At 42.1% G+C, this 15,624-nt stretch overlaps 1 protein-coding gene across 4 annotated transcripts in view; it reads right to left on the reverse strand.

The window, feature by feature from the left end:
* Nucleotides 1-2,373: 2,373 nt before the first annotated feature.
* Nucleotides 2,374-15,624, reverse strand: part of TTLL11 (tubulin tyrosine ligase like 11) — a 140,793-nt gene continuing 127,542 nt past the window's right edge. For all 4 annotated transcript variants that reach the window (XM_075015449.1, XM_075015450.1, XM_075015451.1 and 1 more), the window contains one exon: nucleotides 2,374-6,015. In XM_075015449.1, the coding sequence (XP_074871550.1) occupies nucleotides 5,726-6,015 (290 nt within the window). In that variant the 3' untranslated portion in view covers nucleotides 2,374-5,725. The remainder of the gene's footprint in view (nucleotides 6,016-15,624) is intronic.

Below are 15,624 nucleotides of genomic sequence, written 5' to 3' on the forward strand. Positions count from 1 at the left end.
ACATCAGTTTCTGAATAACGTCAGAACATTAGCATTAATCCTAAATTAAACCTCCCTGGTTGCTTTTTTTTGGAGTCAGCACTAGCCCAAGGGTTAGGTAAAATTCATCTTGCCTTGGACTCGAAATAAGATTCAGAAGAAATTGGCAGCAGTAGGGGTTGAGGCGGAGGGGGAATGTGACTTTGCCATGAAGTTCCTTGGAAACAGCCTTATTCGATATATTCTCTGCTGGGAATAATATACCATGCAATCTCCTAGTTGTATAAGCATATGGATTTTGGGTACCCGTGATTGGTAACTGCATCTGCTGACTATTTTACAAAGTATTATTATTATTTTAAACTTGGAGCCAGATAGGCTATATGGCATAAGCAAGAAATAGACACAAACTATGAAAAATCTATATTGCATCCATCAGAGCAAATAAAGAGTGGCAACATATGGAAAGCCAGAATGTGAGCTTATTACAAACTGAGGTTTTCCAGCTCTCCTAGATAAACAGAGAATTGTTATGAGATGAGAAAAATGGATATTTTAAGGCCTGGGTTGTACAACTTGAAAAATCTAAGAAAAGGCACTCACATTCATAACATCGCAAATCCAACTCTGATATGAGACGGTCTTTATAGGACATCAATCACAAGATGAGAGAAACCACACACTATTTCTAGCAACAAACTGTCAATTGCAAGACAAATGTCAGATGCCACAGAATGAGAAGGTACCATTTCTCAACTTGTGAATGTCTTCAAATATATTACAATGAAAGTGTGAAAAAGTCCCTTTCAGCTTCATCTGCTTTGACAGATGCCAAACCGTGGAGCATGGCATTTTATCTTCATACTGCAATGATCTTTATGAAACTTAAACAATGCTGAGGATGGTGGCTTCAGCCTAAAATTACACTCTTCACTGCACAAATACACAAAACAAATCAAGCAGTCTGGCCGTTACCAGAGAAGAGATCTGCGCTTTAGAAGAGGAGAGGACAAGTCTGAGAAGATAAAAATGCTGCACCATCTGACATTAACATGGTCCACCTCATACTGTTTCTAATTGGCTCAGTTCATCTTCTTCCTGTGGTCTGTAGTTTCACTACTGACTCCCATTAGCAGGCAGTTCAGAGGCTGCATGCAGCTTTTTTCCAATCAACCATACACATTCTACATTGTTCTTGTGTAAATTTATTTAGCCTATTGTTTTAAACAGGTGTCAACTTGCTAAATCCTCTGCTGCAGCAGAAATAAACCCCCCAGGGTCATGTTCAGAAGAGACATAAAGCCTTGTATATTTGCAGGTACTTCTCATATGCACATCATTGCAATATCTGATTTTGTGCATGCCCTTAACACTGGAAGCAGTAACTTTTCAAAAATGGATGTGAAATCAAAATATGCTCATCTGGGCTTTTCATTGTCCTATAGGACAGAAGCTTAGACAACAGGACACAGGAAAAAAACAGTCTGGTATTACTCACGTAGTTACAGCCCACTGCACAATGGCACAAACTGAGATATTTAGGAAAAGTGGATATGTTATTCTGGGAAGCCATCAAGTACCACAGTGAGAAGTATAACATAAAACCTAGGGAGCAAGAAACTGTCCCAAATCATCTGGGCCATAAGCAATGATCATTAGACAATTTTGCCATGACATTCCGCTGCCTTTAGAATAAGGCATGCAGATGTCCCCAACCTCATTCTCTTATTCTAGAACTAACAACTCCTTTAGTGAGATCAACACAAAAGCCAAAGCTCCCCTCTCCATTTTTGTTGACCTACAGTAGGTTCCCTTTGCAGTGCCCTGAGGTACAGGTATGGAGTACAGGATCCTGTAAGGTATTGCATCGTATAACATCTTGTGTAGGAGTTCAGTCCCACAGAATGCCATTTGGGAGAAACTCGTAACAATGGTGACCATAGTGTTGTTTAATACAACTCTGAACCATTGAGAAGTGTGAAAATCACCACTATCCATCTGACAAAGGTATTGTTATCCTCTCACTTCTGTTAAGGGGCCAAGAGCTTGCGTCCAGGGTTCTTTTTGTGGGGCCTGAAAGATAACCAGCTATGCACACGCCAGACATTTCATTAAATATCACAATAAAGACAGTGGGTCAAATTATGTTTTTAGTTCCACTCAGTCCAACTCCACATAGGTTTAAGTGGGACTTCAGTGACAAGCAAGTCTTCTGTTAGCATGCTATGTGTGGAGGAGTGAATTCTCCAGATTACCTCTGAAAATTGAGAGAGTCAAGGTAGGTCGGTGAGTCACTCTCTTTAACTGAAGCAATTTCCAAGAAAAGATGTTACCTCAGCTACATGTCTCTCCACTTGCCTGAGACCCACACAGCTACACCACCACTTTGGAAATTTGCAGTTTCTTTCTTTACCAGCACATAACCAGTTTTCAATGAAAACACCTATTAAAATGCTTTTTTCTCTATTACCGAGTTACCACAATCCTGTCATAAAGAGAAAACATCAAGTTTCAAAATATGAAATTCTGAAATGCAGTCAAAGCTCAATTTTCACAGCAAAACTACTAGAATTTTTATTTCACAACATATTTTTTTTTTAATTTTGCAAATAGCAAGTACCAAGATTTTGCTAAACTTTACGGAAATATACAAACTTTTATTACAGACCTGCTTGCAGAATTTTGCAGTAACTGCAAGCTTTGTCCATCCTGTTCTATCTTAGACCCTTGTCTAACACACCCCACCCCATTGTATCAGAGCAGCTCTCCATCTCTATTGTATTTACCCTCACATCATGCCTCTGAGGTAGGACAGTACTATTATTGCTGTTTTACACATGGGAAACTGAGACCTAACTGTGCTAGTTAGGTCACAGAATGGAGAGCTTTCAAATTAGCCCAGGTTCTTAAATTCCAAAGAATAAAAGAAAGGATTTTTCTTCCCTCACACCACTTTGAGTAAGTGCATTACCATTAGCTGCAAGTACACAATGGAAGCTTCCTTGTCAATAGTACTGAAGTTCTAAGTGTCAAACCCTTGCTCCAGCGACACTCCGAGTAAGCTCAATGGGAGCGTAAACTAGGGAAATCCACAACGTCTCTCCTATGAAATAAGAGTAAACTATATTGTGCCTCTTTGCTCCACTATACATTTTTACGGAGAGAAACTTGAGGACATATACAAAGGTACTGTTCTAGGTACAATTCCTACTCCAAAAATGAAAGCAAAAGAATCCAATACACAATTAGTTTAGCTTTTTACTGTTAAATCCATTAGTTACAGTAACAGACGTTTGAAAAACTAGCACTGCCCTGTTTGTTGCTGTACTGTGACAGAATATTAATTACAGCACTGAATGCTGGCCAAAACACGCTCCAAGTGCAGAGGAAAATATGTACAGTTGCTGTTCAAATAATTACGAAAATAAAAAACAAGGTATGGAATTGCCCCTATCTGCAGAGCATAGCTACAGGGTAATATGCAGTGACACAGAGAGCTAGTGCTCATGCAGTAAATAAAGCACTATGCTGTAATGAACACTTCTAGTTGTTTTCCTCTCCAAAGGACGAAACAATAGAATTACCTTCATTTTAATTTGCAGTCCGGCCCCAGAGCATTGCTCTTTGTTATTGCTGCAACGGCGCCTGGCTGCCCTAAAAGCTCTCAGTCAGATGGAGCTACACCGATCCATATTCACTGAGGGTCTGACCCAGATTCTTTGGGCATCTTAATGAATTCAGAGGTCTGCAATAACACTAAGATCAAGGCCTAACTAATTTCATGATCAAAAGACTAATGGGAGTCTTCCATTGACTTCAACAGACTTTACTTTCAAGCCCTATGGGCCTAATTCTACATGGTGCTAAGTGCCATCAGCTCCTAACCCACTGCGAATGAAGAGCACTGTGCCTTGAATTCAAACTCTGGCTCTCACCCAAGGCCTTCACCCAATAATATCCTCACACGTGTGGCAGAAGATGAAATGCTTAGAGGAATCCAGATTATTCTATTAATTGTGTTGGGACCACAGGAAACTGGAGATTTGAGTCAATGGAGTTGCCCGAACCCATTCATGGCCATGAAGATTATAACCAGCACCTTGGGATCATAAATCATAGAACACTAGAACTGGTCTGCACTTCAAGAGGTCATGAAGTCCAGTCCACTGCCCTCATGGCAGGACCAAGCATAGTCCAGGGTCTCTAGACCATCCATGGTAGATGTCTATCTAACCTGCTCTTAAATATTTCCAGTAATGGAGATTCCACAACCTCCCTAGGCAACTTATTCCAGTGTTTAACCACCTTGACAGGAATGACGTAATGAAGAAAATTTATTCTCTTTTCTTTTTTGGTCTGAAGAAGTGGGTCTGTCCCACGAAAGCTCACCTAATAAACCATTTTGCTAGTCTTGAAAGTGCTACTTGACTGCTTTTTGTTTTGATAGTGTATAGACTAGCACGGCTTCCTCTTTGTTACTACTTGACAGGAAGTTTTTCCTAATGTCCAACCTAAACCTGCCTTTCTGCAGTTTAAGCCTATTGCTTCTTGTTCTATCCTTAGAGGCCAAGGAGCACGATTTTTCTCCCTCCTCCTTGTAACACTCTTTTAAGCACTTGAAAACTGCTATCATGTCCCCTTTCGGTCTTCTCTTTTCTAAACTAAACAAGCCCAGTTCTTTCAGTCTTTCCTCATAGCTCATGTTCACTAGACCTTTAATCATGCTTGTTGCTCTTCTCTGGACCTTCTTCAACTTCCAGAGATCTGGCTTCTCCTAGACATTCCAGGATCTGATCCAAAGGCCACTTAAACCCCAGTGATATGTCTGGGCTTTGGATCTGACCCCTAGGCCCGGATTGTGAAAAGAGAACAATGCTGTGGAGAACCTGTGTAGTTCTCTTTGCAGAGTCTGAGATCCTCATTCCATAATCCTGCTGTTTGGCTGAAGTGCTACCAATCAACTTCATGAACTTGCTGGAGCTAGTCTGGGGGATCCCTGCAGGCAGCGTTGGTAGCCATTTTGACCTTTTCTTTTGACATACAGCAGCAGTTAGAGTAACAAAGGCTGAGAACAAAGAGCTGGATCCCAAAGGATTTACAATTTCACTTCTATATGGTTAACTTTTTTAAAAATACAATATATAGCTGATGGCACTCAATAGACAAAACCTGTTGCAAACAAAAGGAAATAAACTTAAAGCCTCACAAAAGAGGGATAAACCCTAACATTGAATCAAATGCATAATTTTGGGTCTTAATTTTTTTTTTAAATTACACAATTTATAAATGCCAGTTTGCATCTCTTTACTTGCTTTCAAATGTCCACAACACACAGTGCAGCTCAAAACCAGTTGCTCATTGGCTTCTCCTAGACATTATTGAAGCTGAAATTCCTTCAGTGAGGTCAACCCCATGATGCCCGTTATTGGAACATTGCATTTTTGCCCCTTTGTTTTCAAAAAATGATTTTCCATAAACTCAGAATAAAAAATGCAGTTTGTCATTTCAGCTATATTGCATGTCCACTGGGGAAATAATAAATAACTGCCATTTCCAGTGACAGTCATAAGGTAGCAGGGGAAGCTTGCAACACTCATTTCTGAAGAGCATAAATCAGGGAAAGCTGTAATAAATAACTGTGACTATCAGATGGGAGAACTCAAGAGCCTGTGTTTCACCTCCTGCAGCATGTGTTCAGGGATCAGTTTCCAGTTCTGTCATTGTCTCCTCTCCTTGATCTCATCCATCAAGACCGATGATGTCTGTAATCTGTAGGTTTATTAGCAGCAGTTGTGCGGTTCAGGAGAGGTGCATGAATAGCTGGGGTGAGGTTGGGTCCGTCTGGCTGACAGGTAGCCAGTGCTGCTCGACGCTCCATTATTCCTCGGCTGCAAACCAAGCGCTTCTCATCTAGGATGGCTAGATGGTATTCACAGAAATCGATCAGTGATGCCACTTGCTCGTGAAGTGGGAGCAACTTGTATCTTCTTTGAGCGAGGCAAAAGAAAGCTTCTACGAAGGCTTGCAAGCACATCCCTTCGAATAAGAAGAGAGTTTACGTTAGAATCCTGGCACAAACTTGTCTCACATGCTGCAGTCTTTCAACCTGACACATCTCATTTCACATCTCTGTTCATCCCAAAGACAGATGTGTGCAAACACAGACACATGCTCTTTCTTGCATGCTATTAGCCATCTTCTTTTTAATTCAAGTATCAATCGCCTAGAATGGTCATACTCACAACACTCATCCTCTGTGCCTTTGAAAGACCAACAATGAGACATTTTCTTTGACACATAAATCAAATAGCTCAAAGATTTCAAAAAAAAGGGTCCCAGGACAGCAAACATGCCTCAGTTGGGTTACAGAGGGGTGACATTCCCGAAAGCAGAAGCTGTTTACAAGGATATGCTGTGATATCTACAAGCATCATTCTGACCTGACAGTCTGGCATCTGGAGGTAAATGGCTACAGCAACTATTGATTCTATGAGGCTGTAAAATTGAATTGACACAAGATCAGCCCCGATTCTTGTTTCTTCAGCTATTACATGAAAATTGAGTCTGACACATATTCACATGCTGAGCTTCAGAGAATATCATCTGCCCAAGGAAAAAAACAAATCATATGTGCAACTGAAGTGGGTGATTCTAAACTCTGCATTTTAGAGAAGGGACAAAGCCAAAAGCTCATCTCTGAATATATTCCAGATTTCAGGGTGTTTCAGTTTATGGTTCCATAAAGCTGCACCCATTAATGGGTGCCCTCATAAATGTATGAATGAGTTACCCTAAACCTCCTGTCCTCTCTGCTGCCCCAGCCACCAGCCGTCTCTGGCCTTTCTACTGAGACGCTCTTCGCGGTTATCAGTTAGTGACAGTCCTGGGGCTGGTGTGAGCCATGTGGGGCAGGAATTAGACTGTTCCTCATCCCCTCCTCGTTCCACACAGGTCACCAAACAGACCTGGTACAGGAATAACTTTCAGTCTCTGAGGACCTAGGCTGGATTTGAACCAGCATCTGGATGTGGAAGGCTCCAAGTCTTTCCATTTTTTCCACATTTACACTCCATTGCTCTCATGCAAAGGCACAGCTTTCTAGCCCACCATTCTTTGCAGCTGTTTTTCCTTTCCAGCCAAAGGAGGCCCTGGATGGGAAGCTGGGGCCTGGCTGGCCACACAGTACTTCACAGCCAAGTGCAAAGACTGGAACCTGCCCCATGGGCACAGATGGGCTGTTCAGCTCATGGCATCTCAGGGAAGGGAACACCAAGAATAGGGATGGGTTTTCTGCTGCAGCAGCAGCTGCTTATTTTGGCTTTTGAAAGGCCCTTTTCTCCAGCTCCAGGGAAAGCTACTCCTGCATTTTTAGATGTTTGTTGTCGGTTCTTAAGGCACTAAGGGCTGGTACTTTGGCTTGAATGTTCTTCATTAAGCGATTGCAGAGGAATACTCAAATTCACTCTGTCCTTCCTTACAGCAGCCCTTAGCTCCTGCTGCCTGATTCAGGAAGGCCTTGGTAGAACTAAACATTCAGCTAAAACACTGGGTTTAACACCTCTGCTTTGCTGAGAGGTGTCCTGAGAAAGTGACCACAATGGGTCAGCAGCTGAAGTTTCCTTTTCATGCAGCCACACACAACACAGTACAGAGAGAGAGGCAAGAACCCCTTACTGAATCACCATTGCCACCTGCCTCCATCCCAAGTGCACCAATATGAAGGTGGTATGTGATCCAGAACCTCCCTATTGAGGCACATCACAAAACTCATTCCAAACATGGACTGCGTGTGGTGGAGGTGGGCTGATGGGTAAAGAGTGCAGGAAGAGGTTCAAGGCTGGGGCCAAGGGTCGGAGAACAGGGGATGAGGACTCTGGGGAAGGGCCAGGGATTCAGGCTTTGGGGCGTAGGAGGGGATCCAGGGCTAGGATATCAGGGGAGTGAGTGCTCCAGATGGGAGTGCAAGCTCTGGAGCAGGGTGGAGGATGGGGGGTTCAGGACACAGGCTGCCCCAGGGAAAGGACTATTCCCAGCCCTCTCTCACTGTGTCAGCTTTGCGACAGCCGAGAAGTTCCTCTCCAACGCTGCAGCAGCTCCAGCGGGCTCTGGCTGTGGAGGGGCACCACTCCACGGCCCTGGCATGTCTAGACTAGACTGGGTTGGGACCAGGATGGCAGGTCCATGCTGGGACTGGATTTGGGGACAGAGGAGAAGCGTTTCTCCCCCGGCCTCAGCAACTCCATGGCAGCTCCATGCCGGGGCCAATGAGCAGAGGCACCTCCCTCCTGACCACACACAGCTTAGAGGGAACTTTGCCCCAAATCCCTTTTTGCCTCCAGCATTTATAACAGTGCTAAATATTTAAAATGTGTCATTAATTTAGAAGAAGGGTTGCACCTACAGCTCCCTGTGTGACAGGGGTCACCAATACATAGCCTGAGAACCACTGAGGTAGGGTCTTCTGTACATCCCCTATCCAGACACAGCACTAACACCCACCACTGCTTAACTCTGTATGATGGGAAGTTCACATCCCAGCGTGCGGCAGATGCAGGCACACAGCACCTCATGCACCTCAGTTACGCTAAAGGCCTGAGTGCCCCAAGGAAAAGAGTCTGATGAAATTACTTGTGGGAGGGGGAGTTCCACTTCTCCTTCTACAAAGCTCCCGGGTGCCTGAGCATGGAATTTCACTGACATGAGGAAAGAGATTCTGTTTAACCTGAACGGAGCCCTCTAACGCAGCTGATCTCTTTCAATTGTAGCAAACCCAGGCTCTGGCAGTGTGCAAGAAGGGAAAGCAGAGCATTAGCATAGGCAAAGATTCCTCTGCAACGTTCAGCTTGTCTGTTTCTCCCCAGCAACCAGCAGCCTCTGCACACACGGGGTTTCTAAGGTGTCCTCTGAGTGCCTCACATAACAGCCCATTACAATGGCCAAGGAAAAGGGTGGCCACACATAATGCTAATTCCAGCAGTTTAGAACCGCGCTGTAATACCCTATTTAATTTTTAATTAAGGACCTACGTTAATGCTGAACGTTTGTAGAATGTCAGGAACAAGAAGCTGTCATATCTGATGTGCCTCTTAACTGCGCACGCAATTAGAGCACGCACTTATGGGGATTATTTTAAGATCAGATGCTGAGGGTTTTTTTTTTAAACTCAGTTTAGGTTATTGATCTTGCAAGGAATGGCATCTTTTTAAACATTACAATTATAGCCTGAAGTATAATTTCTCTTAACTTAGACTGCACTTGGGGTCACTCATGAGCTCTGTGGTTCAATAGCTTGCAAAGAAATTATTGGGTTATCTGACAGGAACAGCTGCCAGCTCTGTAAATTATTTTATCAGTCATAGTGTGCTATCATGTGGGGAGGAAAGGGCCGATTTGGCAGCACACATATTCCCCTCATCCCCCCACGTAAGTGACAATCATGCAGAGCATTTAATGGAAAAAGTTAGAAACTGCTGTTCTACAGTAAGAAAAATAGCTATTGTGTGATTTAGAGTTGGAAGTAGGCCAAATTCAAAGCCAAATTGCCACAGACAGTTCAGGAAAATAATTATGCACAGAAATATTACACTCCATTTTTATTATTTCCAGAAAACTGCTGGTTCAGTGGGGCCCTAAACAAAGCTTGTAAGTGCTGGAGGCTGAAATACTGGGCTTGAAGATCTAGCTGCTTGTGATTCTTTTGCTAATTCAGTTCTGTCAACTAATTTAAAATAAATGACTTGGTTACACAGTGAAATTCTAAAAGGAAGTCTGCAAATATAAAGCACTTTGAACACCTGTAATCCTTGTTACTGTTTTGGGATTGTGAAAATAAGGGGGTTTCTGGTGGAGCTATACCAAGTAACGTGGCAATTCAGACATGATTAAACATCAAAATACATATCTTATTTGCAGTACATATTCTGTTTTTTTTCTCTGATATTAGGATTACATTTGTTTCCTTCATCACTCCTTCGAGCAGTGTACTCTGTATAAAAAGTGTAATTTCTGTACTCCCATGTGCCTGATGTGTACGTTAGCTGTTCTGTATAAGACTACAGTAGGTCTATCTTATAAGCTAGGTAAAATAAAATAATAAGGGTACAGGCTTCAGTGACATACGTGAAGCACTTTTAAATATTTTGAAAGGTCTAAGTATTTTTACAGGTGGGATATCTGGCCACATTCTAGCAAATTACTATTGAGTATCATCAAGGCCCTTGGTGTTTATGTTGGAGAGAGATAAGAGCCAGTTTGTAAAAATAAAACACTGATAAGTCATGGGAGGAAACTCTCAGCTGGAGGGAGTTTTTATTAGTCCACCAGTTTGCTCCTTTGGAAAAAAATAAAGACCTATATGTGTATAATTAGAATGAAATACACGTGTGGAGGAGGGTTGTGTGTTTTTACTGGGAGAGGGGTGTTCTTAGCTGAATTATGTTAGCCTGACAGCTCTTTAGATTGAAACGCTCACTTTATAATAAGCTAAACTAATATCGCCTCACTTTTATATAGTGCTTTTCTTCAGAAGCGTTCAAAGTGCTTCACAATTGTTAGCGTATTTAGTCTCCTCACAACCCTCAGTGAGGCATGGCAGTGCTATTGTCTCCCTTGTTCAGATGGATCTAAGGCACCGGGAGGGGAAGTGACTTACCCAAGTCACAAGAGGAGTCTGTGGCAGAGTAAGGCCCAGGGATGAAAGTACCTGTAAATTTCTTAGAGGTGCAGCCCTAGTCCAACCCAGGTCCCTGCCAGATCTTTAAACAGCTCCCTGCTGGTTATTGCCACAGCTCATCCAGCTCTTGGTGAGCTGTGCCCGAGGGAGTGCTACCTTACTTTCACCTCTGGATTTTGGGTCTTCCAAGACCCAGGCTAGTATTCATCAAATGGACCATTCCTCCTTCCTTCTCCATAGTGCTGTACAACAGGCAGTCACAATGCAAAGTGCTCACCCCACTGCGACTCAATTATAACCTTGAAACACTACCTTTGTCATTGTGAAGGCACTAAGCCTGCAGCCACGTATCCACGATTGACCTGCTCAGCATCAATCTTCTGTGGCTTTGTTTCTCGCATGTGCAAAATAGTGTTTTCAAGGGTCAAAACAGACCCAGGAACGCCTCATGAGTGGTGAGGATTAGGGAAGGTCGAGAGGAGAAATGCTCCCGTTGACCTTCCATGTAGACGGCCATAGCAGTTGACCGCTTGTAAGTGGACTTTAGCTACACAATTGGCAATATCAGTGGTCGACAACTATGTCTAGTATAGACATAGCCTAAGTGTCTGTGGACATTCCATCTAGAGTTTTACAGCTATAGCTACCAACAAAGGTGACAATGGTAATTCTATTTTTTGAGATGGGGACACCTGTCCCATCAAAAACACCAGACTTACTCCACAAAAGCTACCACGCAGCTGTCAGAAAGAGAAAACTCACTGGAATATGGTAGAAATTTTAGAGCTCAAGTTTTATAATGCTTGATACATTTAAGCCATTACTGCCACAAGAAAATCACCTCTGTACTCTGCTGTCCTTACAAATTAGTATGTCTCAGGTCTACACATGTGAATGGAGCAAGCAGGGAGATCATTACCAACTAAAGCCAGGCTAGTAAAACTAACAACTAGCAGAAAAAAAATAATATGGCTTTTTTTTTTTTCATTTTATTCAGTGACAGATGAGGCCACTCACTGAGAATGGTGATTAGCGAGCTGAGTCTAGTCAGGGCCGAAAGGTCAGTCTAGACTCCCATTAAACAAGGTAATTTATATTTCACCAGAATACAGCACATATTGCCTAGAGTTTAGTTAATTTAGCTGAAGATGTCACAGCATCAACTCATCTTTTATTGTAACAGAGAGTAAGCCGTGCTAGTCTATACACTATCAAAACAAAAAGCAGTCAAGTAGCACTTTAAAGACTACTGCCTCATGGAACTCTGGGTGCATAAAATACGATTGAGTGTTCACAAAACGCACAATCAAATAGATTATGCAGAAGTGATCTGTTTAGTTATGGAAACATATTTTGCAGCATCCTTAACTATTTACTAAGGAGCATGAACCTTGTTTCTCACCAATAAAAAAAAAGGGGTGGCAGGATTGTTAACAGGTAAAGTGATCTTGGCTATTCAAACAAAACGATTAAAAAAAACTTCTGAAAAGTTTCAGAATATCTAAACTCAGGTAACCTGTCAACAGTCTCCAGTACAGCCCTTCTTCCTAGTACAAACCAATGTGTCTTTCATTACATAATCCAGAGGCTACTTAGTGGCAACACAGGCATAACATTCAGCTTATGGCCCACTTTCTGTAGCCTTTTTCATAAGTGATCATTTGAAATGCAAATGCTCAGCAAAGGCCAAATTTTAGAAAAGCAGACACTGGTTCTGGAGTTTCCTTTCTTCCATGTGCAAGCTGAGACAATTTTAGTTGACTCCCAGAAATGCTGAGCACCAGCAGCTCCCAATTGGAATTGTGTGTCCTCAGAAACAAAGGCAACAAAATATACCCTGCAGAGTTTAATCTTCTATATTTAAAGGGTATGTAGCAAAGGATACCAAGCAATAGTAATAATTATTCAAAATTTAAAATTTAAACAAAGATATTCCTATTTAAAGAGTGTTCCTGCAAATGTAAAAGTACTATAACTATATTATAATGCAATAATAGACTGAAATCAATGGATTTTGCACAGAAGTAAAACAGGTCCCAAAGGCTTTTACATAAACTTTGACTTACACTGTAAATGAACCAAGATTTGCTAACAGGTTCTTGATACAATCTCAATGGAATGTAAGAGTTAAAAAAAAATACAGTGAATCAAAGTCAGCATTAAAAAGTTACAATACTGCCTTGATCTTGACATAAGATTTCATAGCATGGCTTCACTATAATTGTAAGGTGCCTATGGGTCTTATTTAAAAGAATAATTGGTAGATATATCCCAGGCCCATTACATGCATACTAGACTACAGTGCTATCAAATAATTAGCTTGTACCGCTGACCCATACATTTATAGGATAAGTACGCTAAATGATTCATCATCTTAATATTGCCCTGCCATATTGTGTGGCTGTGGCCAGACAAAGTGTCCCCTTTTGCTCTACTCCATCTTGTCTCTCCTAGGTTCTTCAGAGCACCACAGGGTTAAAAGAAACAGCTCGGCCCTGGAATGCCCGAGAGCGCAGATGTGCTTATCTCAGGCACAGTCTTTTGATGCTCCGGAGCAAAACAGCAACGTAACGACCCTGAATGGGCAGAAACCAGACACCAAAAGACAAACGGGCTACCAGACAGCCAGGGCCTCGGGCTGCCCTTGGCTAGTACCATCAGTTGATCCACCTACACAAATATCCCAGACGAGGAAACCTCCGGCCCATAAAGAAAGAATGCCCTAAAATTATCTCTACCTCACAGGTGTGAACTAGATCCTTGAACTCCCTGTGAGAACTAGTGTCATGAGACGATCTAATTCAGTTGGCATCTTTTGAGATAAGGAAGAGCGTACGTGACCCAATGGGTATAAAGTAGGGCCTGGCAGCCCCCTCTAACTGAGCTCCAATTACCTCTACCTGCCGGTCAGGAGGGTCTTTGCCTCCCGAGGTCCCAGGGCACGCCCTTTCCTCGTTTTGTTTCTTCCGAAGGGATTGAGTGAAAACGCTGATCACGCCATGTTGGGTAATGCAAGGGTGAGAATAAGACCTGTTAAGTGTATTGCTTTTGCTTTTGTGCACATTCAATAACAGATCTATGAATTGTTGTACGCTAGCTATTGGTAACTAAAGAAGGGAAGTATAAACCTTGTAATCTTGTAACAAAGTATAAATGTTTTAATCTTGTAACCGTAAGAGTTAAGTTCCTTAGTCAATAAATAAGTAACTGGTTAAGTTTTTAACCTGACTCTTCCTGTTACTGTGCAAACTGAACACAAAACAAAGAACTCAGCTGCTTTTCAGCTGTTTTAGCCTGGGCACTGGTGAGGCATACTGAGAGCTGAGCGCTGAGTTGTGCTGCCTCCACAGAGCAGACTCTTGGGGCACCCGTCAGCCTCCCTGGCTGCCCACTGCGAAGGGACTTTGTCCTAGCAGTTAAAGACTTGGGTGAAGTGAGGGCACACGTGGTATCTCACCCCAGCCATCAGCTAACAGCGGCACACAAAGCAAAGCTTCATTTCAAGAAAGTGTTTAAACATGTGCTTAACTCAGTCTGATGCTTAAGTCAAGCAAGTGTTTAAGTAACATTCCTGAATATGGATACTTTCTTGAACTGAGGCTTGACTGATTAATACAGAAAACTCTTTCATATCTGGCATCCTATCATCCGGAGCTCTCAAATAACTGGCATTTTAACCAAGAGTAAATTTTAGCTATGTTTTCTGTAAGTACAGAATAGTGAAAGTAAATACAGCAAATACAGTATAAGTTAACAGTGTACAACGCTACTGTTGTTGGTAAAGCACTCTGAATACATTTTTGTTTGTTTCTCAGTAACTAATTTTGTTTTTCTTTATTGTTACGCATTGCTAAGTATACCTCCCTATTATCCAGAATATTTGAATGTCTGGCAATCTCCGGGTCCCTGGGTGGCTGGATATGAGAGTTTTACTGTATATTAATTCTATGGTATAAGATGTTCCTATTTGTGCAGCTTCATGTCCTGTGCAGCGAATACTTTTAGCAAGTTACTTAATATAAAAGAATTATTAATTTGCTGATTACACAAGTAATCATAGAAGTGTTTTCCCAGACAGGCAACAATATAACACCCACCTTACTGCCACAAAACAATCATTGCAGAAAGCAAGACTCTACAGCACGATCATTTAAATGATGTTGGCATCAATGACAGAAAAACTTTTGATGATCATATCTACCCTGTGACCAATTTATTATACATATAGAACTGGAAGGAACCTTGAGAGGTCACTAAGTTCAGTCCTCCAAACTCACAGCACGGCCTATACAAAAATCTATCCCTGATAGATTTTTGAACTCACAATGCTGGATTTACAAGGCCTCATATAGCCAGCTAGATGGCTACCCAACAAGCAGCAATGCTGCATACACCTCCTGCACTATGTGTGTGCAACAGCTCTCTGACCTTCCACTCACATACAGCGATTTGAGGCAGACTATAGAGCCATACCATTAAGACGCACCATGACATGATGTGGTTTTCAGCAATGGCTTAGTATTCCAGCTGGCAGTGGTGCCAAGTGTTGGGCTGGCTATTTGCATACTAGCATAAGAGGAAGACAGTCGACAGAAGGGGTCCCTTGACTTTCACCATTCGAGCTCACAAAGCACTAAGGTGCCGTGGTGATGTGTGGCATCTAAATGCTAATAATAATAATAATAATAATAACAACAACAACATCTTGAGAGTACACAGGAGCACACAGCTTTGACTGCTATTTTACAGCACTAAATCCAGACAATTAATGGAAGAAAACTATTGCCTTGTCCCGAGTAGACATACTTTCTCGTAAGCACATCATTTTCTTTGGTGACCTCAGGAAACTGGGTAATGCAATTTGTGTTAAAAAGCACAAAATGCAGCCATCATAACAGCATCTCCACTGGCCAACACTGCAAAGCCATTTAACAGTACAGCAGTAATTTGCTGAGCACTTAGTAGAAAACTGT

Source organism: Carettochelys insculpta, chromosome 21 (genome assembly GCF_033958435.1).
Source record: "Carettochelys insculpta isolate YL-2023 chromosome 21, ASM3395843v1, whole genome shotgun sequence".
Classification (NCBI taxonomy): domain Eukaryota; kingdom Metazoa; phylum Chordata; order Testudines; family Carettochelyidae; genus Carettochelys; species Carettochelys insculpta.